Source organism: Symphalangus syndactylus, chromosome 17 (genome assembly GCF_028878055.3).
Source record: "Symphalangus syndactylus isolate Jambi chromosome 17, NHGRI_mSymSyn1-v2.1_pri, whole genome shotgun sequence".
Lineage (NCBI taxonomy): Eukaryota > Metazoa > Chordata > Mammalia > Primates > Hylobatidae > Symphalangus > Symphalangus syndactylus.
The window spans coordinates 62,303,233-62,327,988 of record NC_072439.2 but is presented as its reverse complement, the minus strand read 5'-3'; the positions used below and the strand labels follow the sequence as shown (position 1 = coordinate 62,327,988).

Sequence of the window (24,756 nt, the reverse complement as noted above, 5' to 3'; positions counted from 1 at the left end):
CTTTATTTTAAATATTGGTTGAAACTCTTTGGTTTCATGGGCCTACTGGGCTGTGACCTGAAGTTTGAAAACTAGTTTTCTCTACTAAGACATTCAGTGTATACAGGGCTAAGAAATGCCAGGCAATTAACTGGAGTAAATTAGGAATAGCTATTACTCAAGAACCTACACTTTTCCTTGAAAACTGTCAGTTAGTCTCTTGAGTACAGTGATAGCCTACTGAATCAGAGGAAGACTTAGACAGCTACAACCCAATAACACTTGTTAAAAATTATGAAAATATAATCGACAATTACCTAAAATATCTACCCATAAAACATTTGCACCAAAACCATGTGCTTTATTCCTCATTCCTCATCATGTAGGCAACTCTTATTAGTGTTTATTATCAGGTTTTCTAGCCCACAGCTTTTTATAAATAGAAAACCAGAAGAAGAATGGTACTGGTGGGCTGTTAGAGGCTGGCACAATGACAAGAAGGAAAGTAGCTGCCTGGCAAGGGAACATGGAGAAAACTAAAAGCACGGAACTGTGTAGCTGAGTAGTACAATGATTCTGTGCACCAACAGATTCTTATGAGTATCAAAGTTACCAGTTAGTTAGTGAAAAATGTGATCACCGTATTGATGACCTTGAGTGACCAAGAAAATGTTATATCAAATTTTATGTTATCTATTTAATGAAATTGAAATATATCAATTATTTAGTTATATCATAAATTTTAAAAAATAAGTCATTTTTGTCATTTAAAAGGTAAGATATCAGCTATCTAAAAAACCATGTTTCTGAAATGCTTTTTACTCTAACAGTTCCAAATAAATTCATTTATACATTATTTATAAAGGTATTTATTGAATATACTGTTAATAAAGACATATATTAATGGCATAAATAGCTAAAAAATTTAGTTACTGCCTATCATTGGTCTTATTTATGTATGTAGAGATGTTTGCCCCTTCAAACAGGGTGTTTACTCACAAGTAGGTTAAAAGCTATAATGTCTTATTGGAAAAGAAAATGCATTTAGACTGAGACAAAGGAATATATACTAATATATGTCACTTTGTCAAGTTTAGCAAATATTGTTTCCATAAACCAATACGTATGACCATACACTAGTATGTAAGGGCCAAACCCTTCAATTAAATAAACTACCTACTAACCCTCAAGTATTAATTTTATTGAAGTGTATGTGGTTGGTGTTCATTAGATACTAATTTTTCATTGGTTTTGGCATTTATTTCCTTTTTGTTTCCATAGCAAAAAAAGAACATTTAGCAATTCCTAAATCAAGAACCAGTTCTGAATCAAGGATATTTAAAACATTAAACATAAGATTTTGAAAAGTAATAATGTCTTCAGCATTAAGGAAACAGGCACACCAATATAGCCATAGTATGTGTGTAAATCAATACAACTTTTCAAAGGCCAGTAAAACAAGATATATTTAAAAATTTTAAATGTATGCTCTTTAATCCAGTAATTTCACTTCTAGAAGCTGTACTAAGGAAATAAGTAGGGCAGACATATGGAGATGTATATACACTGTAGACATTCTTTAAAACAGTGAATAATTTGAAACAAATGTATATCAGGAAATGAGTGAGTTAGTAAAGTTCTGGAAGTTCATACTTTGCCGTAGTTATCTCTATGGAGGCAGGATCTCTAGAGATCTTTTGTTTTCTCTGTATTGCTTGATTTATTTTGTACAATATTTGTAAATTTTCAAAGGAAAAATATAACAGCCATAAAATATTTATGTTTTGAGTTAATAAAAAATTAACTGCAGAGAGCCCTGTGCCTTAAATATGGTTGTCAGCATAGCAAATGAATCTGACCCTGTGGCAAAAAAATAGGAGTTTTTAGATATGAATACATACTGATAGTCACCATATGATTTTAAAGTCACAGCTGCCTTATTTTAATAAATGCCTGCCCTAATGTTAATTTTTTAAGTCATTTTCACTGCTTTAGACTTTAACGACTATTTAATCTTTAATTATTTTTAGCATAATCTTTAGTTATAAAATATATATTAAGACTTTTTCATGAAACAAATAGCACCTGGCATTAAAATGACTATTGTAAATTATACGATTTTTTTGATTGCCTTTGTATAGAATATTCTTTAGGAAAGGAAATGAATTGTTGGTATAATGTAAAAGAAGTCAGAATATTAGTGTATAGGGTGGTGATTATGGACATTTTCATTTTTCTTCTCCTACTTCATCATAAAACAAAAACCCAGAAAACAAACCAAAACAACCAATGCTGGCTTTCAGTGTTTGAAATGTTTTATTCCTTATATATCTACACATTTATATTAATTGTAAGATTTAGATTTTTTTCCCAAGGTTAAACTATTCTGTAATATAAAAACGAAAATAAAGTATACTCTTATTTGAGAATCTATTTCTATTCTTTATTTTTTAGACATTTTCTTCTTGTAGATGGTAGTAGTATCTATTTACATTCATATGAAGGGCGCTTTATTTCATCTCCAAAATTTCCTGGAATGAGAACAGATATTCTGAATGCACAGACTGTATCTTTGAGTAATGATACCATAGCAATAAGAGACAAAGCTGATGAAAAAAGTAAGTATATTTTTTTAATTTTTCCTGTCAAATATGAAATTTGTTAACACTATAAAATTTTCACAAATTAACTTACATTTTCTTATCTACCAATACATCAACTTTACAGAAAAAGAATTATGAGCTTTCTAATTTGTTTTCAAAACATGAGTTAATTAAACAGCTAAAGTTGTCATACTATATCCAGTTAATAGAACAAACAGATATTGTCACAACATCAAAGATCAGTAATCAGGAAAAAAATCTTTATATATTCAGTAGCTGTTGCTAGAGAGTTTGAACTTAATGTTGTGGTCCTAAAAATGTATATTAATGCTTAAGTTTTTTATCTTTTTAAATATTCCCTTTTTCTTCATTTGGTAACGTAGTAAATATTGCACTTCATTGAACTATTTAATTCGTTTACATTTTTAAATTCATATTTTAAGTTAATTGAAAGAAAGGTATGAATAACTTAAATTTTCTGTTTAAAAATCTAGGCCACATTAGTAATTATAAATAAATATAAGTATGTCAGGTGTTTTGGGTTACATAGTACAATGAAACCATTTTATTAGGGCATATGTGTATCACAGATTCACTCATCCAGCAAGTATTATTGAGTGCTTACTATGTGGCAACTACTAGTCTAGAAGTTCAGGATACAATGGTGAACAAAATTAGCAAATTAAAATTAAAATTTAATAAATATAAATTGTCAGATAATGATACATGCTATGAAGAAAACTAGTGCAGGGTGAGAGAATAATGCATTGTGAAGATGGGGCAGGGGAATGACAGACAATCAAGTGCAAGGATTCTGAGGTGGGAGTAACTGGCATGTTAAAGGAACTGCTAGAAGGCAATGTGACTGGGTCAAAATGAGCTAGGTAGAGAGTGGGAGGAGAGGACAACATGGAGATAGGCAGGAACCAGATCATGTAAAGACTTGGCCATGGTGAAGATGTGGGCATGGAGGAAAGAGAGAAGGCAAGCATATTATCATAGGTTTTTATCCTGAGTAAATGAGATGGAAGACAGAGAAGGACGTCATTTGGAGGGTGTCGGTCTGCAAACCAAGAGTTGATTTTGGTCCTGGTGTGTTTAAATCTTTCTTAGACAGCCAAGCAGGGATGAGAGTGAACAATAGGATAAACAAGTCCAAGGCTCGGGAGAGAGGTTGGGACTAGAGATATAAATTTGGTGGTCATTGGTATACTGCTAGTGCTTAAAGTCATAACACTGAATGAAATCACCTGGGAAGTAAGTGTACACAAAGAAGAGGACCAAACACAGCACATCAGTAATTAGGGATGAATAAAAGGAAGAGGAGCCAGTGAGGTAAGAGGAAAGTTAAGAGTGAGTGATCCCAAAAACCTAGTGAAAAATGTTAAATATTAAATAATTATTTCTCTCTGTTAATATATATTATGAAACACTGTACATTACTGTTACCAAAAAATCTGACTTGAATGTTAATTTTGTTAGTTCACACCATGGAAGACCTAATTCATGAACTAGAAACTGTCCTAATTTTTAATTTTCAGTACTTCAGATAATAGCACCTCTTATACTGGCAGGAAATATAACTCTCCTAAATAGAGCTTTTCTATCTCTTCATTTAGGCCTTCTCTGAGAGAAGACTTTTGGTAATTTTTTTTAAAGGACTTCCTTTTTGGCTAAAAAAGAGGAAAAGAGAATGGAATAATATAGTATCCAGATGGCAGACAGAATTAAGATAACTATAAATTGTAAAAATAATAGTAATTTGGAAGCCAGATTTTTGTTTTCAATAAACTTAAGATTGAAAGTCCCTGTGATCACTATGAGTGGTCTATGCTTTCCTTATTCAACACCACATATTTTAGATAAAAGCTTTAATAAAGTACAGTCATTCCCTGCATAACAACATTTCAGTCAACAACAGACTGCATATACCATAAGATTATAATGGAGCTAAAAAATTCTTATCACCAAGTAATGTCATAGCCATTGTAATGTCATAGTGCATTACCTTTTTCTATGTTTAGATGTGGTTAGTTACACAAATACCATTGTGTTACAATTGTCCATAATATTCAGTACAGTAACTTGCTGTGTAGGTTTGTAGCCTAGTAGCAATAGGCTATATCATATAGCCTAAGTGTATGGTAAGTTATATTGTCTAGGTTTGTATAAGCACACTCCATGATGTCCACACAATGATAAATTGCCTAACAGCACGTTTCTCAGAATATATCGCCATCATTGAGCAAGGCATGGCAGTATGTGTGTTCCCAACTGAATATACCCTATTCTGAAATTTTCTGTAGTTAATTCACATCTGGAACATATTTCATTATTCTTTAATCCATTGATAATTGTAAAGCTAGAAAGAATTATTAACATTTACAGAAATATGAATTTATATGCCAATAAATTATCTGTTTTACTTATGTAAGTTTTTATTGTTAAACAAGATAATTATGTAACTTTGTTTTGCTGTAAATATAAACTCAAAAGACTAAAATAAAATTATTGTAGAACATAAAATAAGTGGGAAAATATTTTGTATGTTCCTTTTTAAAAAAAATTAGCATTTATTGATGGCTAAATAGAGGTAAATGCTAACAATAGGAAACACAATTGAAGTACCCGATGTATTTAACTCTTAGAAGGGTGCTATCTGTAGCTGATATCACTGGTTCCTTCCTAATTTGGGAGCTTCTTTATTTTTGTGTTAAGTGTAGTACTCTGTATTATAATAGGTGCTCCATAACTAGATCTTGGGTGGGTTTGAGTACCCCTTTTGGTGATTGATTAAGTACTAGAGCTGCTGTTTTTGCCTTCCTTCTTCTCCCTATTCACTTTCCTTCTTCTCCCTATTCACTTTGCACAGATATGCTATGATATTAGTGTGGTGATTATTTGAAACAAATGTCTAGAAGTTGGGGAGTAGTTACTCATGTTTCGAAGCAACTATTTCAACTCACAGCTCCTTAGTTGTTCATTCTGCCAGTTTCTATTACATGTTAACACTGAAAAACAGGACCAGCCTCCCATAGATCAGATGCACTTACAGTTGTGGAAAAAGTAGATGAGTTCATCCACATATCCCCAGCTTTTTATATATATAGTCAGAAAAAGGATGGAAGGCTGCTATTGTTTAAAAAGTTTATTAGTTTGCATAGCTATGAAAATAATAGGATTTAGCTAAACCCAAAGCATTTTTAAATGAAAGACAAAAATTTTACGTTTTTGTTTTCCTACTTAATTAAAAATTCTATTATAGTATTTTTCTTTTTTTATTTTTCATAATTGGCAGCCTTAGAAGATAACTAAATGTTACAACATGATTTTTCTTGGTGAATATAGTGGTGACCTCCAACTTAACATCCTATGATTTACTAAAAGCTAATAATGTATTAAGTGCGATCCTCTGGAATTAAATTTCATGTTATACACATTGTAGCATTTTTGTAATCTATATATGTTGTCCAATTTTTTTTGCTGAGTACTCAGTGCCACTTCTGTCTTACGCCATTTCTATCTTTTAATTTCTTGTAATCATATTCATATGCTGTCATATAAAATTACTGTATTTATTAATCTTGGGCTGGAGTAATTTGAGAATTACTTAAAGAGAATCATCAAAATAATTTCTTGGTTTTTTTTTTCCCAACAATCTTTTCAAAAGAGTAAACAGCAGCTACCAATACCACTGTTATGATTGAGACTAAGAGAAGCCTTGGTGAAACAGAGAAAGGGGCAGAGGCAGCGTTTGTGCCAGGCTTCTTCAATAGAATATCTCCTGCAATTTTTACAACTTTACCTACTTCACAACATCAGGGAAAGTTTGAGGCTGGAAATAGAGAACTATGAATTATCATTATTTAAATAGTGATTGATGCTGTATAATTAAATGATACTGGGGAAAGTATTTATAGTAAAAAGACAGCAAAGAACAAAACCTTAAGATCAAGGGTTGTCAGATAAGGAGGAGCTAGCAAAGAAGAATGAGGAATGATCCAAAATAGAAGAGAACTGGGAGGAAACAATGTTACGTGTAGCCCACATAAGAGTTTCAAGACAGAGAGGATAGTCAGAAGCGTCAGTGCTGCTGGGAGGTCAAGACTGAAAATAGAGTCTTAGAGTGAGGACTAAAAATAGTCTTTGATTTGGCAACATATGGGTCATTGGTGACCCAGGAAAAGGCTTTCTATCAGCGTAGTAAGGTTGAACAGCAAATTGTCATAGGTTGAAGAATGGGTAGGAGTTGTAAAAACTGGAATAACTGTTGTTCCACAAAGTTTAGGGTTAAAAAAAGGCAAAGAATTGTAATAGTGATTTTTTTTTTTTTTTTTTTTTTTTTTTTTTTTTTTTAGTGAGGATGATAACAGAGTTGTTTATATGCTGAGAATGAACCAGAGTATAAAGGTGCAGGAGAAAGTGGGGATTGTTGATAGAATAATATCTCGGAGAAAGCCAGGCAGATAGAATAACAATATACAGGTAAAGAATGTGGTAGGGATGGAGAAGTATGAGCAATAGACACTCCTTTGGCTGAAATTAGAATGTATGTGGTGAGGACCAGAACTATTATAGTAAGTTTGGAGATAAATCTGAGGGAAATTGAGCTGTTACATCAAAAGTTACCAAAAGTTTATTTTTATATGGTGAAATTTAAAAATACTTACATGATTTTAATGAATACTTCATATCTATTTAGTGGCTTTCAGGCAGTTTTTTTTAGGATTGAAATTTATTTTTATTTGATTGTGATAGAAATAGTTAACATGAGATCTACCTTTTTAACAGATTTTTCAGGGTACAGTTCAATATTGTTAACAGAATACAATACAATATAGGTACAATGTTAGACAGCAGATACCTGGAACTTACTCATCTTGCATTACTGAAATTTTATGCCCTTGATTAGCAACTCCCCATTTCCCCCTCCCTGCTGCCTCTGGCAACCGGATCTGCTTTTTGTTCCAATAAATTTGACTATTTTAGTATACCTCATATAGGTGGAATCACGCAGTATTTGTTCTTCTGTGACTAGCTTTTCAGTTAGCATAATGTCCGTCAGGTTCATCCATGTTGTTACATATTGCAGGTATTCCTTTTTTCTTCGAAGACTAATAATAATCCATTGTACATATACACCACATTTTCTTTATTTGTTCATCTGTCAACGGATATTTAGGTTGTTTCTACATCTTGGTTATTGTGACCAGTGCTGCAATGAACATGGGAATACAAATATCTCTTCAAGATCCTGATTTCAGTTCTTTCAGATAAGCACTCAGATGTGGGATTGCTGGGTAATTATATTTTCAATTTTTTTTTTTTTTTTTGAGATGGGATCTCACTCTTTTGCCCAGGCTAGAGTGCACTGGTGCTCCACTGCAGCCTCAACATCGTGGGCTCAAGTGATCCTCCTGCCTCAGCCTCCAAGTATCTGGGGCTACAGGCAGGCAGGCACCTCCATGCCCAGTTAATTTTTGTATTTTTAGTAGAGACAAGGCTCACTATGTTGCCCGGGCTGGTCTCAAACTCCTGAGTTTAAGCGATCCTCCCACTTCAGCTTCCCAAAGTGCTGGGATTACAGGCATGAGCCACCATGCCCAGCCTATTCTAATTTTTTGAGGAACCTTCATAATGTTTTTCACAGTGGCTGTACTATTTTGCTTTCTCACTAGAAGTGGGCAAGTGTTCCAGTTTCTTCACATCCTCACCAACATGTTGTCTTCTTAAAGCAATAGCCTTAACAGGTTTGAGGTGGTATCTCATTATGGTTTGATTTGCATTTCCTTGATGATTAATGACATTGAGCATCTTTTCATTTACCTGTTGACCCAAACATATATTCTGTCTGTCTTAAAATCAACTCTTGATTATCTTTGGAAAATATTTAATCTTGAAATATCTGCCCTGTTTTATTACAGGAGCTGATCTCCCCAACTATCAGTTAGATAAATCATTGCTAAGCAGCCCTTAAAAAGAAAAACACTTTAGAAGTGATGGTAAAATAATCATCTATTTTAAACAATTATTTTACAGACTGCACCTTATTTGCGTGTATGCTTTTTCCTCCACTAACTCTAAAAATTAGGGGGCTTACTGGAGATATGGAGAGGATAGTTCTGAAAGCCTCCCTCAAGAGTTTAAGGAAATTCTCAGACTGGGAGCTTAGCTTAGCTCCCAACGCAAGTGTTTGTGACAAATATAGGTTCTTCAAGACTTCTCCGTAGTTCTCTGATATTCTGGAACTTTGAGCTGAATATTTTACAATAAGGCCACAAATTTGTAACACCGTATTGATGACTTATGGAGAATCTCACTTGTTAGTAATTAATCTTTCTCTACTCCAACTGAATATACTGCAATTCAATTCAGACACTGATTACTCAGAGTTAGTGCGATGCCAAAAGTTGGCTGGACATGGTGGCTCATGCCTGCAACCCCAGCATTTTGGGAGGCCAAGATGGGTGGATCACTTGAGCTCAGGAGTTTGAGACCAGCCTGTGCAACATGGTGAAACCATATTTCTACAAAAAATACAAAACTTAGGCAGGCGTAGTGGTGCACCCCTGTACTCCCAGCTACTTGGGAGGCTGAGGTGGGAAGATAGCTTGAGCCCTCTTGAGGCAGAGGTTGCAGTGAGCTGAGATCACACCACTGCACCACAGCCTGGGCATCAGAACAGGACCCTGTCTCCAAAAAAGAAAAAAAAAGTTAGGGACAAAGGCCTGCCAAGACTGACCTCGCTTCAGATGCCAGCGCTAGTTTTGTGGGGGTGGGGGTTCCCAAGGGCACTTGCATTTCTGACCAGCTGGCTAAAAATTTGGGGACCCCATCAGCCCCTTAAGTTCAATAATTTGTTAGAATGAGTCAGAACTCAGGAAAGCACCATATTTATGATTACAATTTTATTAAAAAGGGCAGGCCTTGGATGAGGCCTGGAGCTTCTGTGCCTTCATGGAATCAGGGTACATCACCTTCCTGGCACATCAATGTATTCCACAAGGAAGCTCCACTGAGCTTTGAGCTTTGGTGTCTAGAGAATACTTTTGGGGTTTGATTACATGATTAATTAGGCATGATTATTTAAGTCATTGGCCATGTGATTGCACTCAGTTTCCAGCTCCCTTCTCAAGAGGTTGCTAGTGGGGTGGAGGGCTGAAAGTACTCAACCCTCTGAACATGAGATTGGTCTTTCTGGTGACCAGCCACTATCCTAAAGCTATCTAGGGGCTCACCAGAGTCACCTTATTAGGATAACAAAGGCACTTCTATCACTCAGAAAATTCCAAGCATTTTTGAAGCTACCTGCCAGGAGGCCAGGACAAAGACCAGACAAATTATTTATTAAACTACAGACCACCCCCTGGCCTATGACCATGGATCCCTTATGGCAAAAGGATCATTCCTGTCAATAGGACCAGCATGAATATGCCTAATGTTTGGAGGAATCAATATTGGGTAGAGAAAGGAGGCTTTTAATTCCATTCCCAGTACATTTGATCATCACTGTCAGTATTATACTCTTACCAACAATTCCAGTGTTATACCATATTATAAAATAAGAGTCAGAAGACACTAGCGCATTACTAGAGTTCTACTAGTCATTAATAATTAGTGCAGTCCATCATCATGTTCTGTGACCAAGTTGTCTTCAAGTTTAGGCCTCTGAGGTTTATAGGATTCCATTCAAGTTTGTCAAGTTCCAAGCAGGAGAGGTCTCAGCAATATATGGCTTCATCTTTTCATGTATCAGCTATAATTAAGCTAAGAAACAATACCATTCCTTTGCTCTGAGCCTCTTTTGAAGCATTAATGTAATATTTTACTTACTGCATAACCCATTTATTCATTTCTTTACTCTCAGCTATTATTTCTCCTATCCATTTGTATAGAGCAAACAGGCTATTTCCACTACCAGCCAATAAAGCTGCATTCACTATTAAACCCAAATTCTCCAGATGGAGTGAAGGCACAACCCATCCTATCAGGTCCTTAGGAATTTTGACATTAAGGCTTAAAAGTATAGTTACGGTTTCTTTCTTGGGAACCATGTCTGCTTCTGGCATTTGTAGTGGTAGCCCTGGTCTTGGGACCGTGGCGTCAGGTAGGAGAAGGTGATACAAGGAAGAAAGAAAAAAGTGTTTTGCCATACCAGCATCCTCCTTTCTCCTCTCCCTCTCCCTGAGATCCGTCAAAAAAACAAAAGGAGGTCGAGGTGGGCAGATCACAAGGTCAGTAGTTTGAGCAACCTGACCAACATGGTGAAACCCTGTCTCTACTAAAAATACAAAAATTAGCCAGCCGTGGTGGTGTGCACCTGTAATCCCAGCTACTCAGGAGGCTGAGGCAGGAGAATCGCTTGAACCTGGCAGGTGGAGGTTGCAGTGAGCCAAGATCGTGCCACTGCACTCCAGCCTGGATGACAGAGCGAGACTCTGTCTCAAAAACAAAACAAAACAAAACAAAAAAAAAACAGAGGAATCTATCTAGTGCAGGAATCTATCTCTTTGCTTCTCTCTTGTTGAATCCATACTCATGCAGGCATGCAAGCCAGTTCTTCATGCTTTCCTCTGTTTTAGAAAACCACTGTTTTAACTTGCCATTCTGATTCTTTACCAAACCATTACTCTGGGGAAGATATCTCTCTGCCCGTTGTTGGACATTATGGATTGTAAAGTATATTCCTTGGTCTGACGAAATGTGACTAGGTGGTCCAAATCAATGCATTATCTTCTCTGCTGGTTCTTTTATAGTTCCCTCAGTATTTGCCAGGCTACCACTGGTTAAGCAAAGCCCAGTGCGGACTCGGCATCTATTCATGTCAGGACCCTTTTGTAGCCCTCCAGGGCTACTGGCATGAGTCCAAGTTTCCAGCTATGTGTAGGGCCTTCCTCCCGGGGAATCTGCCCTATAGCCATCTGCAGTCTGTCATGGGCAGACAGAAAGTTCTTACTGGTATTTTGTGCCTCAGAGGGTTTGAGAGGAACATTTCTAGATTCAGTTCATCTTTGCATTGCTGCAGCCCCCAGTGTCCACTTGCTTCATATACCCAGGGGGCCACCTCAAGCAGGCATCCTGAGGTATTTGCTCATCAATTCCAATCGCCTTTTGAACCTAGAAGGGGAAGTCTCCCGATAGGCATTGGTACGACATACCTTAATGCACCCATGAAATTCCCACAGTAAGTTCCTTGAGGCTGTACCCTATATGGGCATCCCTATAATAGGCCTGTTTTCCATTGTCCTCCTTCCTGACCATGTGACCATGGCCTGCGAGTTAATAAAAACTCAGATATCGAGGCAAACAGCATGCAGTGCAGCCCACCACGCTTATTTGTTTTCACCTTCTTCTGTCAGAGGAATGGCCTTACAAATAAAATGTTGTATGTTCACAATAGAACTGCTATTCATAAACCAAGCAGCTATTTGTTGGTTAATTGAGAGCTGTTTATAGGCCACTGTCCGAGTGTCAACAGAATCTGGCAGCAACTCAAGTGGTTCCAAAGTCTGTCAGAGCAGGTAGACTCATGAATACACTGTGTAACTTTTTGCATTTCCCAGTAATGTGTTCCTATTCAATTCATTTCCATTTTATTACGAAACTCTTCTGGGCATTGCCTTTCCTAGTAGAATCTGTCTCCAGTATCACCTAAGATACTATGGGTACATTAGATTTCAAGATTATTTTCTATTCTTCGGTTATAGGGGCAGTTTCAATTAATGTCAGATAGCAAGCTAGTAATTGCCCCTCAGATGGGAATTCTCTAGTCCAAAATCCCAGTAATTTTCACCGAGAGGTGTTCATAGGCTTTCCCCTGTAGGTTCCAATCTGTATTCTACCCGGGGTTACTGTATAGAGAATTCATCCATACTAGTTCATATACTGATTGATTTTAAAGGCCTGTTGAACTTGAGTAATCTTATTGATTCCCATTTTGCATTCCCAATTAATATTGTTTAAAGGGTGGGTTTACATGCCATCTGTTTCACATTACTTGATAGAGGAAACGCTCTCCAGTCAGACATAATATCAGTCCCCATAATATATCCTGGTAAATGAGACACAACTACTTAACATAAAGCTCATTTAGGGCCAGGTGTGGTGGCTCACATCTGTAATCCCAGCACTTTGGGAAGCCGAGGCAGGCGGATCACCTGAGGTCAGGAATTCAAGACCAGCCTGGCCAACATGGCGAAACCCCGACTTTACTAAAAATACAAAAAAATTAGCTGGTGTCCTAGCTATTCGGGAGGGTGAGGCAGGAGAATTGCTTGAACCCAGGAGGCAGAGTTTGCAGTGAGCCGAGATCGCACCACTGCACTCCAGCCTGGTCAACAAGAGCAAAAACTCCGTCTAAAAAAAAAAAAAAAACACCAAAGCTTGTTTTAAATATACGAATTTTCATCCAAAACTTTCTCCTTAATCCCATTAGCTCTTGCATTTCTATATCTTCTCAATCGAGTTATGACTCCCATTAGGACTTTCTTTTGTTTTCTTTTTTTTTTTTTTTCTTTTTCTTTTTTTGAGACAGTCTCGCCAGGCTGGAGTGCAGTGGCATGACCTTGGCTCACTACAACCTCCTCCTCTCAGGTTCAAGTGATTCTCCTGCTTCAGTCTCCTGAATAGCTAGGATTACAGGCATGTGCCACCACGCCCAGCTAATTTTTTGTACTTTTAGGAGAGATGGGGTTTCACCATGTTGGCCAGGCTGGTCTCAAATTCCTAACCTCAAGTGATCTGCCTACCTCAGCCTCCCAAAATGCTGGGATTACAGGTATGAGCCTGGCCCCATTAGGACTTTCAGTAGTAGGTGGGGGAAGTGTTCCGGTCAGACATAATATCTGTTCCCATGAAACATTCAGGTAAAGGAGACACAGCCTGTTCACATAAAGTCTGTTTAAACTCTCCAGTTTTCATTCAAACTTTCAACTTAATTCTACCAACCGTTGCACTTCCGTACTCTCTCAATTTAATTGTAGTCTCCTTTAGGGCTTCACCAGGGGGTTTTGGCCAAAGTACATGGCACTTTTGCATCCGGGTGTTTAGAGTCTTCTCCTGTCCACCCCCTGACCATTTTGCCTATTCATGTGCTTAAGGTGTTTGGTCCCCAGCTCAGAATTGAGCCAAGGAACCCAGGCTCTTTCCTGAATCTTTTTCTTGATTAAATTGGTAGACCATTGCTCCAGGTAATTGAAGGTCAGGTTTCTTGTTGCCATCTTTGCCTTTCTGCTTTCCAAATTCTTCCAAACTAAGATGAATAAAGCAGATTTGCTTAGCACTCTTAAATGTTGGGGCACTAGCAGGACCGCCACATTGGTCCACCCAACCTCTGTGTGTTGATCCGAGACTTCCACCCTGCTGTGATGAGTCCCTTGACTCTCCCCTTTCTCTTTCCCTTTCATTTTACCCCCATCAGCGTTCGCTTTTTCACCCCGCTTCTTTAAAAAACAACCAAAAAAAAAGAAACTTTTGTTTTAGGTTCAGGGTACATGTGCAGGTTTGTTAAATAGGTAAACTTGTGTCATAGGGGTTTGTTGTACAGATTATTTGATCACCTAGTTACTAAGCCTAGTACCCGATAATTATTTTTTCTGATCCTCTCCCTCCTCCCACTTTTCACCCTCAAGCCCCCAGTCTCTGTTTCCCTCTTTGTGTCCATGGGTTCTCATTATTTAGCTCCCACTTATAAGTGAGAACATGTGGTAATTGGTTTTCTGTTTCTGCATTAGTTTGCTAAGGATAATGGCCTCCAGGTCCATCAACGTTCCCGCAAAGAACATCATCTCATTTTTTTTATGACTATTCCATAGTGTCTATGTACAACGTTTTCTTTATCAAATCTGTCACTGATGGGCATTTAAGTTGACTCCATGTCTTTGCCATTGTGAATAGGTGTTGCAGTGAACATTCGCATGCGTGTGTCTTTATGGTAGACTGATTTATATTCCTTTGGGTATACACCCAGTAATGGGATTGCTGGGTTGAATGGTAGTTCTGTTTTTAGCTTTTAGAGGAATTGCCACACTCCTCTCCACAATGATTGAACTAATTTACACTCCCACCAACAGTGTAAAACTGTTCCCTTTTCTCCACAACTCACCAGCATCTGTTATTTTTTGACTTTTTAATAATAGCCTTTCTGACTGGTGTGAGATGGTATCTCATTGTGGTTTTGATCTGTATTTCTCTAATGATCAATGATATTGTGCTTTTGTTCATATGTTTGTTGGCCGCATGTATATCTTCTTTTAAGTGTCTGTTCCTGTCCTTTGCCCAGTTTTTAGTGTTTTTTTTTCTTGTAAATTTGTTAAGTTCCTTATAGATGTTGGATATTAGACTTTTGTCCGATGCACAGTTTGCAGAAATTTTCTCCTATTCTGTAGGTTGTCTGTTTACTCTGTTGATAGTTTCTTTTCCTGTGCAGAAGGTCTTAAGTTTAATTAGATTCTATTTGTCAATTTTTGCTTTTGTTGTGATTGCTTTTGGCATCTTTGCCATGAAATCTTTCCTTGTTCCCATGTCCAGAATGGTATTGCCTAGGTTGTCTTCCAGGGTTTTTATAGAATTGTTCGCTGTATTTTCTTTTCTTTTCTTTTCTTTTTTTTGTTCAACACTGCAGTGTTTATAATAGTGAAAAATCAAGAACAACGTGAATGTCTAACAGCAGGGCATTCATTAAACAAACTACGTTTCATCCCTCTGATATAATATACAGCCATTAAAAAGATGCTATAGATCTGTATTTATTCATTAAAATGCATATTAAGTATAAAAAGTTATATACACATATACTGCACATACATATGCACTTTAAGCTCATTGTAAAAATATACATATATAATTTGAATAGGTATAATTATTTATTACAGCATTTTTTTGTTTTTATTATTATTATTATTATGATACTTTAAGTTTTAGGGTACATGTGCACAATGTGCAGGTTTGTTACATATGTATATATGTGCCATGTTGGTGTGCTGCACCCATTAACTGGTCATTTAGCATTAGGTATATCTCCTAATGCTATCCCTCCCGTCTCCCCCAACCCTGCAACAGTCCCCGGAGTGTGATGTTCCCCTTCCTGTGTCCACATGTTCTCATTGTTCAATTCCCATCTATGAGTGAGAACATGCGGTGTTTGGTTTTTTGTCCTTGCAATAGTTTACTGAGAATGATGATTTCCAGTTTCATCCATGTCCCTACAAAGGACATGAACTCATCATTTTTTATGGCTGCATAGTATTCCATGGTGTATATGTGCCACATTTTCTTAATCCAGTCTATCGTTGTTGGACATTTGGGTTGGTTCCAAGTCTTTGCTATTGTGAATAGTGCCGCAATAAACATACGTGTGCATGTGTCTTTATAGCAGCATGATTTATAGTCCTTTGGGTATATACCCAGTAATGGGATGGCTGGGCCGAATGGTATTTCTAGTTCTAGATCCCTGAGGAATCGCCACACTGACTTCCACAATGGTTGAACTAGTTTACAGTCCCACCAACAGTGTAAAAGTGTTCCTATTTCTTCACATCCTCTCCAGCACCTGTTGTTTCCTGACTTTTTAATGATGGCCATTCTAACTGGTGTGAGATGGTATCCCATTGTGGTTTTGATTTGCATTTCTCTGATGGCCAGTGATGATGAGCATTTTTTCATGTGTTTTTTGGCTGCATAAATGTCTTCTTTTGAGAAGTGTCTGTTCATATCCTTCACCCACTTTTTGATGGGGTTGTTTGTTTTTTTCTTGTAAATTTGTTTGAGTTCATTGTAGATTCTGGATATTAGCCCTTTGTCAGATGAGTAGGTTGTGAAAATTTTCTCCCATTTTGTAGGTTGCCTATTCACTCTGATGGTAGTTTCTTTTGCTGTGCAGAAGCTCTTTAGTTTAATTAGATCCCATTTGTCAATTTTGGCTTTCGTTGCCATTGCTTTTGGTGTTTTAGACATGAAGTCCTTGTCCATGCCTATGTCCTGAATGGTAATGCCTAGGTTTTCTTCTAGGGTTTTTATGGTTTTAGGTCTAACATTTAAGTCTTTAATCCATCTTGAATTAATTTTTGTATAAGGTGTAAGGAAGGGATCCAGTTTCAGCTTTCTACATATGGCTAGCCAGTTTTCCCAGCACCATTTATTAAATAGAGAATCCTTTCCCCATTTCTTGTTTTTGTCAGGTTTGTCAAAGATCAGATAGTTGTAGATATGCGGCATTATTTCTGAGGGCTCCGTTCTGTTCCATTGATCTATATCTCTGTTTTAGTACCAGTACCTTGCTGTTTTGGTTACTGTAGCCTTGAAGTATAGTTTGAAGTCAGGTAGCGTGATGCCTCCAGCTTTGTTCTTTTGGCTTAGGATTGACTTGGCAATGTGGGCTCTTTTTTGGTTCCATATGAACTTTAAAGTAGTTTTTTCCAATTCTGTGAAGAAAGTCATTGGTAGCTTGATGGGGATGGCATTGAATCTATAAATTACCTTGGGCAGTATGGCCATTTTCACGACATTGATTCTTTCAACCCATGAGCATGGAATGTTCTTCCATTTGTTTGTATCCTCTTTTATTTCATTGAGCGGTGGTTTGTAGTTCTCCTTGAAGAGGTCCTTCACGTCCCTTGTAAGTTGGATTCCTAGGTATTTGATTCTCTTTGAAGCAATTGTGAATGGGAGTTCACTCATGATTTGGCTCTCTGTTTGTTATTGGTGTATAAGAATGCTTGTCATTTTTGTACATCGATTTTGTATCCTGAGACTTTGCTGAAGTTGCTTATCAGCTTAAGGAGATTTTTGACTGAGACAATGGGGTTTTCTAGATATACAGTCATGTCATCTGTAAACAGGGAGAATTTGACTTCCTCTTTTCCTAATTGAATACCCTTTATTTCCTTCTCCTGCCTAATTGCCCTGGCCAGAACTTCCAACACTATGTTGAATAGGAGTGGTGAGAGAGGGCATCCCTGTCTTGTGCCAGTTTTCAAAGGGAATGCTTCCAGTTTTTGCCCGTTCAGTATTATATTGGCTGTGGGTTTGTCATAGATAGCTCTTATTATTTTGAGATACGTCCCATCAATACCTAATTTATTGAGAGTTTTTAGCATGAAGTGTTGTTGAATTTTGTCAAAGGCCTTTTCTGCATCTATTGAGATAATCATGGGGTTTTTGTCTTTGGTTCTGTTTATATGCTGGATTACATTTATTGATTGGCATATGTTGAACCAGCCTTGCATCCCAGGGATGAAGCCCACTTGATCATGGTGTATAAGCTTTTTGATGTGCTGCTGGATTCGGTTTGCCAGTATTTTATTGAGGATTTTTGCATCAATGTTCATCAAGGATATCGGTCTAAAATTCTCTTTTTTGGTTGTGTCTCTGCCCGGCTTTGGTATCAGGATGATGCTGGCCTCATAAAATGAGTTAGGGAGGATTCCCTCTTTTTCTATTGATTGGAATAGTTTCAGAAGGAATGGTACCAGTTCCTCCTTGTGCCTCTGGTAGAATTCGGCTGTGAATCCGTCTGGTCCTGTACTCTTTTTGGTTGGTAAGCTATTGATTATTGCCACAATTTCAGAGCCTGTTATTGGTCTATTCAGAGATTCAACTTCTTCCTGGTTTAGTCTTGGGAGGGTGTATGTGTCGAGGAATTTATCCATTTCTTCTAGATTTTCTAGTTTGTTTGCGTAGAGGTGTTTGTAGTATTCTCTGATGGTAGTTTGTATTTCTGTGGGATTGGTAGTGATATCCCCTTTATCATTTTTTTTTTTTTTTTTTTTGAGACGGAGTCTCGCTCTGTTGCCCAGGCTGGAGTGCAGTGGCGCAATCTAGGCTCACTGCAAGCTCCGCCTCCCGGGTTCACGCCATTCTCCTGCCTCAGCCTCTCTGAGTAGCTGGGACTACAGGCGCCTGCCACCACGCCTGGCTAATTTTTTTGTATTTTTAGTAGAGACAGGGTTTCACCGTGGTCTCGATCTCCTGACCTCGTGATCCACCCGCCTCGGCCTCCCAAAGTGCTGGGATTACAAGTGTAAGCCACTGCGCCCGGCCCCCTTTATCATTTTTTATTGCATCTATTTGATTCTTCTCTCTTTTCTTCTTTATTAGTCTTGCTAGTGGTCTATCAATTTTGTTGATCTTTTCAAAAAACCAGCTCCTGGATTCATTAATTTTTTGAAGGGCTTTTGTGTCTCTATTTCCTTCAGTTCTGCTCTGATTTTAGTTATTTCTTGCCTTCTGCTAGCTTTTGAATGTGTTTGCTCTTGCTTTTCTAGTTCTTTTAATTGTGATGTTAGGGTGTCAATTTTGGATCTTTCCTGCTTTTTCTTGTGGGCATTTAGTGCTATAAATTTCCCTCTACACTCTGCTTTGAATGTGTCCCAGAGATTCTGGTATGTTGTGTCTTTGTTCTCAATGGTTTCAAAGAACATCTTTATTTCTGCCTTCATTCGTTATGTACCCGCTAGTCATTCAGGAGCAGGTTGTTCAGTTTCCATGTAGTTGAGCAGTTTTGAGTGAGTTTCTTAATCCTGAGTTCTAGTTTGATTGCACTGTGGTCTGAGAGACAGTTTGTTATAATTTCTGTTCTTTTACATTTGCTGAGGACAGCTTTACTTCCAAGTATGTGGTCAATTTTGGAATAGGTGTGGTGTGGTGCTGAAAAAATGTATATTCTGTTGATTTGGGGTGGAGAGTTCTGTAGATGTCTATTAGGTCCGCTTGGTACAGAGCTGAGTTCAATTCCTGGGTATCCTTGTTAACTTTCTGTCTCGTTGATCTGTCTAATGTTGACAGTGGGGTGTTAAAGTCTCCCATTATTATTGTGTGGGAGTCTAAGTCTCTTCGTAGGTCACTCAGGACTTGGTTTATGAATCTGGGTGCTCCTGTATTGGGTGCATATATATTTAGGATAGTTAGCTCTTCTTGTTGAATTGATCCCTTTACCATTATGTAATGGCCTTCTTTGTCTCTTTTGATCTTTGTTGGTTTAAAGTCTATTTTATCAGAGACTAGGATTGCAACCCCTGCCTTTGTTTTCCATTTGCTTGATAGATCTTCCTCCATCCCTTTATTTTGAGCCTATGTGTGTCTCTGCCTGTGAGATGGGTTTCCTGAATACAGCACACTGATGGGTCTTGATTCTTTATCCAATTTGCTAGTCTGTGTCTTTTAATTGGAGCATTTAGCCCATTTACATTTAAAGTTAATATTGTTATGTGAGAATTTGATCCTGTCATTGTGATGTTAGCTGGTTATTTTGCTTGTTAGTTGATGCAGTTTCTTCCTAGCCTTGATGATCTTTACAATTTGGCATGATTTTGCAGTGGCTGGTACCGGTTATTTCTTTCCATGTTTAGTGCTTCCTTCAGGAGCTCTTTTAGGGCAGGCCTGGTGGTGACAAAATCTCTCAGCATTTGCTTGTCTGTAAAGTATTTTATTTCTCCTTCACTTATGAAGCTTAGTTTGGCTGGATATGAAATTCTGGGTTGAAAATTCTTTTCTTTCAGAATGTTGAATATTGGCCCCCCACTCTCTTCTGGCTTGTAGAGTTTCTGCTGAGAGGTCCACTGTTAGTCTGATGGGCTTTCCTTTGTGGGTGACCCGACCTTTCTCTCTGTCTGCTCTTAACATTTTTTCCTTCATTTCAACTTTGGTGAATCTGACAATTATGTGTCTTGGAGTTGCTCTTCTCGAGGAGTATCTTTGTGGCGTTCTCTGTATTTCCTGAATCTGAATGTTGGCCTGCCTTGCTAGATTGCGGAAGTTCTCCTGGATAATATCCTGCAGAGTGTTTTCCAACTTGGTTCCATTCTCCCCATCACTTTCAGGTACACCAATCAGACGTAGATTTGGTCTTTTCACATAGTCCCATATTTCTTGGAGGTTTTGTTTGTTTCTTTTTATTCTTTTTTCTCTAAACTTCCCTTCTCACTTCATTTCATTCATTTCGTCTTCCATCACTGATACCCTTTCTTGCAGTTGATCGCATCAGCTCCTGAGGCTTCTGCATTCTTCACGTAGTTCTCGAGCCTTGGCTTTCAGCTCCATCAGCTCCTTTAAGCACTTTTCTGTATTGGTTATTCTAGTTATACATTTGTCTAAATTTTTTTCAAAGTTTTTAACTTCTTTGCCTTTGGTTTGAATTTCCTCCTGTAGCTTGGAGTAGTTTGATCGTCTGAAGCCTTCTTCTCTCAACTTGTCAGTCATTCTCCGTCCAGCTTTGTTCCATTGCTGGTGAGGAACTGCATTCCTTTGGAGGAGGAGAGGCGCTATGCTTTTTAGAATTTCCAGTTTTTCTGCTCTGTTTTTCCCCCATCTTTGTGGTTTTGTCTACTTTTGGTCTTTGATGATGGTGACGTACAGATGGGTTTTTGGTGTGGATGTCCTTTCTGTTTGTTAGTTTTCCTTCTACCAGACAGGGCCCTCAGCTGCAGGTCTGTTGGAGTTTGCTAGAGGTCCACTCCAGACCGTTTGCCTGGGTCTCAGCAGCGGAGGCTGCAGAACAGCGGATTTTTGTGAACCGCGAATGCTGCTGCCTGATTGTTCCTCTGGAAGTTTTGTCTCAGAGGAGTACCCGGCCGTGTGAGGTGTCACTCTGCCCCTACTCGGGGGTGCCTCCCAGTTAGGCTGCTCAGGGGTCAGGGGTCAGGGACCCACTTGAGGAGGCAGTCTGCCCATTCTCAGATCTCCAGCTGCGTGCTGGGAGAACCACTACTCTTAATCTGCCTTTTGTGAGTTGATTTTCAGCTAACCTTCAAAAGACAAAGAGGAAGTTTTCCTTTGGCCTCTACACTATGGTGTTATATTAGTTTAAATCAAAGTTATCAGAATTATAAATTACATTCACATTTGGACTTCCCATTGTTGAGCCTATGGAGCATTGATGCCATACCATTAATAAAAATTCTAATTTGGGAATGTATTTTAGGAAGAAGTATTCAGTTTTATTGTTTTCATAAGAAATGTGACCACATTAATAAATTAAAATTGGATGCTGCTGCTCTCTCTGTGGTCTAGAGAGTTAAATAATTTCTCATAAGGATTATAATAGTTTCACTGAATTTTACCAGTAAAGATTATAATATAACACATTAATTAATGTTCTACTTTTTTTCAAGTAATCTTCCTCTTTGAGGCATCAACTGGAAAGCCGTTAGGTGATGGAAAGTTTCTTTCTCATGAGGTAATGGACATTAACTACTTCTAATGTAAATAGCCACTATTTATTTATTTCCTTTTCAAAATTAATGTTTTCATCTTAAAGAGGACACAAAGGAATTAGTTTTTTATTTAAAATCAATGTGCATTCTCTATTGACTATTTTGCCTAAAAATGTCACAGTTAAAGACTAAGCACTGGTAAAGTTTGTAATAGGAAGCTATACATGCAAATTAGTTGAATGAAGGGATCTGACTTATATGTCTGTTGTCAAACTCTTTACTGTTTTTCAGTTACATGTTCTTTTTTGATTAAAATTTTAGCACTTATCAGTAAATAAGAATGTATTTGTGTTTCTAAGTATCTTGCAGTTTTCTCATTGACCTGTTCTTCGTCAGCATTTTCTTTAGGTTTTAAGACTGTAGTAAGAAAACTCTATACAAAGTACAAAAGACCCTGAATTGTAAGTTGTTTATTGGTTTCTGATTTTTAGCCTTAGAAAAAGAAGCACATTGCATTGAGTTATCCTTCTAAATTGCTGATATATTAGGGTCTAAAGACACTTTTAGTTTTAGTAATACTTCTAGTGAACTGTTACTCAAAATTATATATATATCTTTGTAATTATTAGTTTTTTTGTTTGTTTTTGGTAGAGACAGGGTTTTGCCATGTTGCCCAGGCTGGTCTCGAACTCCTGAGCTCAAGCAATCCACTCGCCTCAGACCCCCAAAGTTCTAGGATTACAGATGTTAGCCACCACGCCTGGCCTTAGTTTTAAATTTGAATAACAAATACATTCATATGGTTCAGAAATCAGAAAGCATTAAAAAGTATACAGTGGTAGTCTCCCTACTATACTATTATTCATCACTGTAGTGCCTCTCCACCAAATAAGTAACCATTATTATTAATCTCTTATATATTCTTCCAGAGATTTTTAGTGTATGTATCAACAAAACTGATATATGTTCTCTTCCTCCCCTTTTACAAAAATGTAACAAACAATTTTACACTTTGCTTTTTTCATATAATACTCTCTTTCTGGAGATAGTTCCATATCTATACATAAAGTGCTTTCCTAACCCTTTTTCCTCCCACTGTATGGTATAATATTTTATGTATGTATCAGAATTTAAACTTTCCAGTCTTTTGCCATTAGTATTACAGTATTGCCAAGATGAATTACCTTGCATATGCATCTTCTTATACATGTGCTAATGTAACTGTGGAATTTATTCTTGAAATATTGTTGCTGGGTCAAAGGATATGAGAATTTGTAATTTTAATAAGTATTGTGAAGTTATCTTCCAAAGACAGTGTATCAGTTTATCTTTGCACTGGTAATATATCAAGTGCTTATTTCCCTATAACCTCTCCGTTATTGTCATTTTAAATCTAAACTATGTAAGCAGAGTTTTTCCTCTTCGGTAAGATTAAGCATATCAAAAGGAGTAAATGTCTCAGCTTTTCAAGATGCAGTCATTTTTGTTAGTAGGATTGAAAGAAGAGTCAATTAATAAGCTTGAATATTTATTTTAATGTTATAACTCTTTGTGTAACACTTTTCCTAAGTGTAAGAATTTCCTAATTTACAATTAATTGACAATTAAAATTAAGAAATTTATAATTTCCTAATTATAACAATGGAAGTGTCTTCTACATGTCACACTTCACCCAATTACCCGGTACATTTGTGTGCAATACAAAGGATTTTTAAATTTTACATTCTATAAAATAATAGAAAAATCACCCAATCTATTTTATTTTATAAGTGGAAGAAATTCATATCCAGGATCTTCCCAAATAATAACAGAGCCCAAACTAGAACTCAAGTCTGTGTATTAGTAAATGAATATTAATTAGTGTAGGGCATGGGAGACGGTTCTAATGAACACAAAACCGCTTTTATGTCCCACTACAAAGAGTAACCCAGGAGGAATAGAACATATGTGGAGGTGGAAGGACTTGACAAGAGGAAAATGGGGGAAGCCCTGCTGAATGAAGTGGGGGAGCCCCTCTTCCCCTGTGTACATAGGCATTATTATAATTACTATCCATCTTTTTTTTTTTTTTTTTTTTTTTTTTTGAGACAGAGTCTCGCTCTGTCGCCGGGGCTGGAGTGCAGTGGCGCAATCTCGGCTCACTGCAAGCTCCGCCTCCCGGGTTCACGCCATTCTCCTGCCTCAGCCTCCGAGTAGCTGGGACTACAGGCGCCCGCCACCGCGCCCGGCTAATTTTTTGTATTTTTTAGTAGAGACGGGGTTTCACCGTGGTCTCGATCTCCTGACCTCGTGATCCGCCCGCCTCGGCCTCCCAAAGTGCTGGGATTACAAGCGTGAGCCACCGCGCCCGGCTATCCATCTTTGATTTTTAATTTCTTAGGAGAATCATATCTGTTTAACAGTGTTTTTAAAAGAATACACTAGGTTCTGATGATGATGACGATAAGCAATTCTTTATTGTAAAGATCAGTTTCTCTGAAACATTTCCATTTTGAAAATACCTAGAGTTATATTTCATGCATGCCCTGATATATATGAAACCAAATTCTTTTCTTTCTTAAAAATAAATTATGGTATTCCAGAAAGAGTTGAACTTTTTAAAATGTATTATGAACTGGTATATGACTGATTCATCAATTTGGATAAAGGTGTATGTTTTTGTTTTACTTTAAAAAGTGTTTTTTATAGTACATTTTGATACAATGACTTGATGTTGTGGTCATTATTCTGGTTGAATTCACAATTCCTACCAAAGTCTTCAGACATTGTAGGAAGTAAATAAATCTTGCTTGGTTTGAATTAAAATGAATCTATATTAAAACATTTTCAAGTTATAGTAAAATTCATCTCACTAGCAAATGAAAAGCAATGATCTTGGAGTTAGAAGTCTGAGTTGCAAGTTTAGATATACTTGACACTGGCTTTTTCTGAGCAAAATCACTTAATGAATATGAGTCTATTCTTCCGATATGCAAAGTAAATATAGTAATACCTACATTACAAGCTTGTTTCCTGTTTTGCAAGAA

The 24,756-nt window shown here is 37.2% G+C and overlaps 1 protein-coding gene across 5 annotated transcripts in view; it reads left to right on the top strand.

Annotated features, from left to right (window-relative positions):
- IFT80 (intraflagellar transport 80) overlaps window positions 1-24,756 on the top strand; it is a 154,167-nt gene that overhangs the window by 103,275 nt on the left and 26,136 nt on the right. For all 5 annotated transcript variants that reach the window (XM_063620374.1, XM_063620375.1, XM_063620373.1 and 2 more), the window contains 2 exons: window positions 2,434-2,597; window positions 21,689-21,753. In XM_063620374.1, coding sequence (XP_063476444.1) covers window positions 2,434-2,597; window positions 21,689-21,753 — 229 coding nt within the window. The remainder of the gene's footprint in view (window positions 1-2,433; window positions 2,598-21,688; window positions 21,754-24,756) is intronic.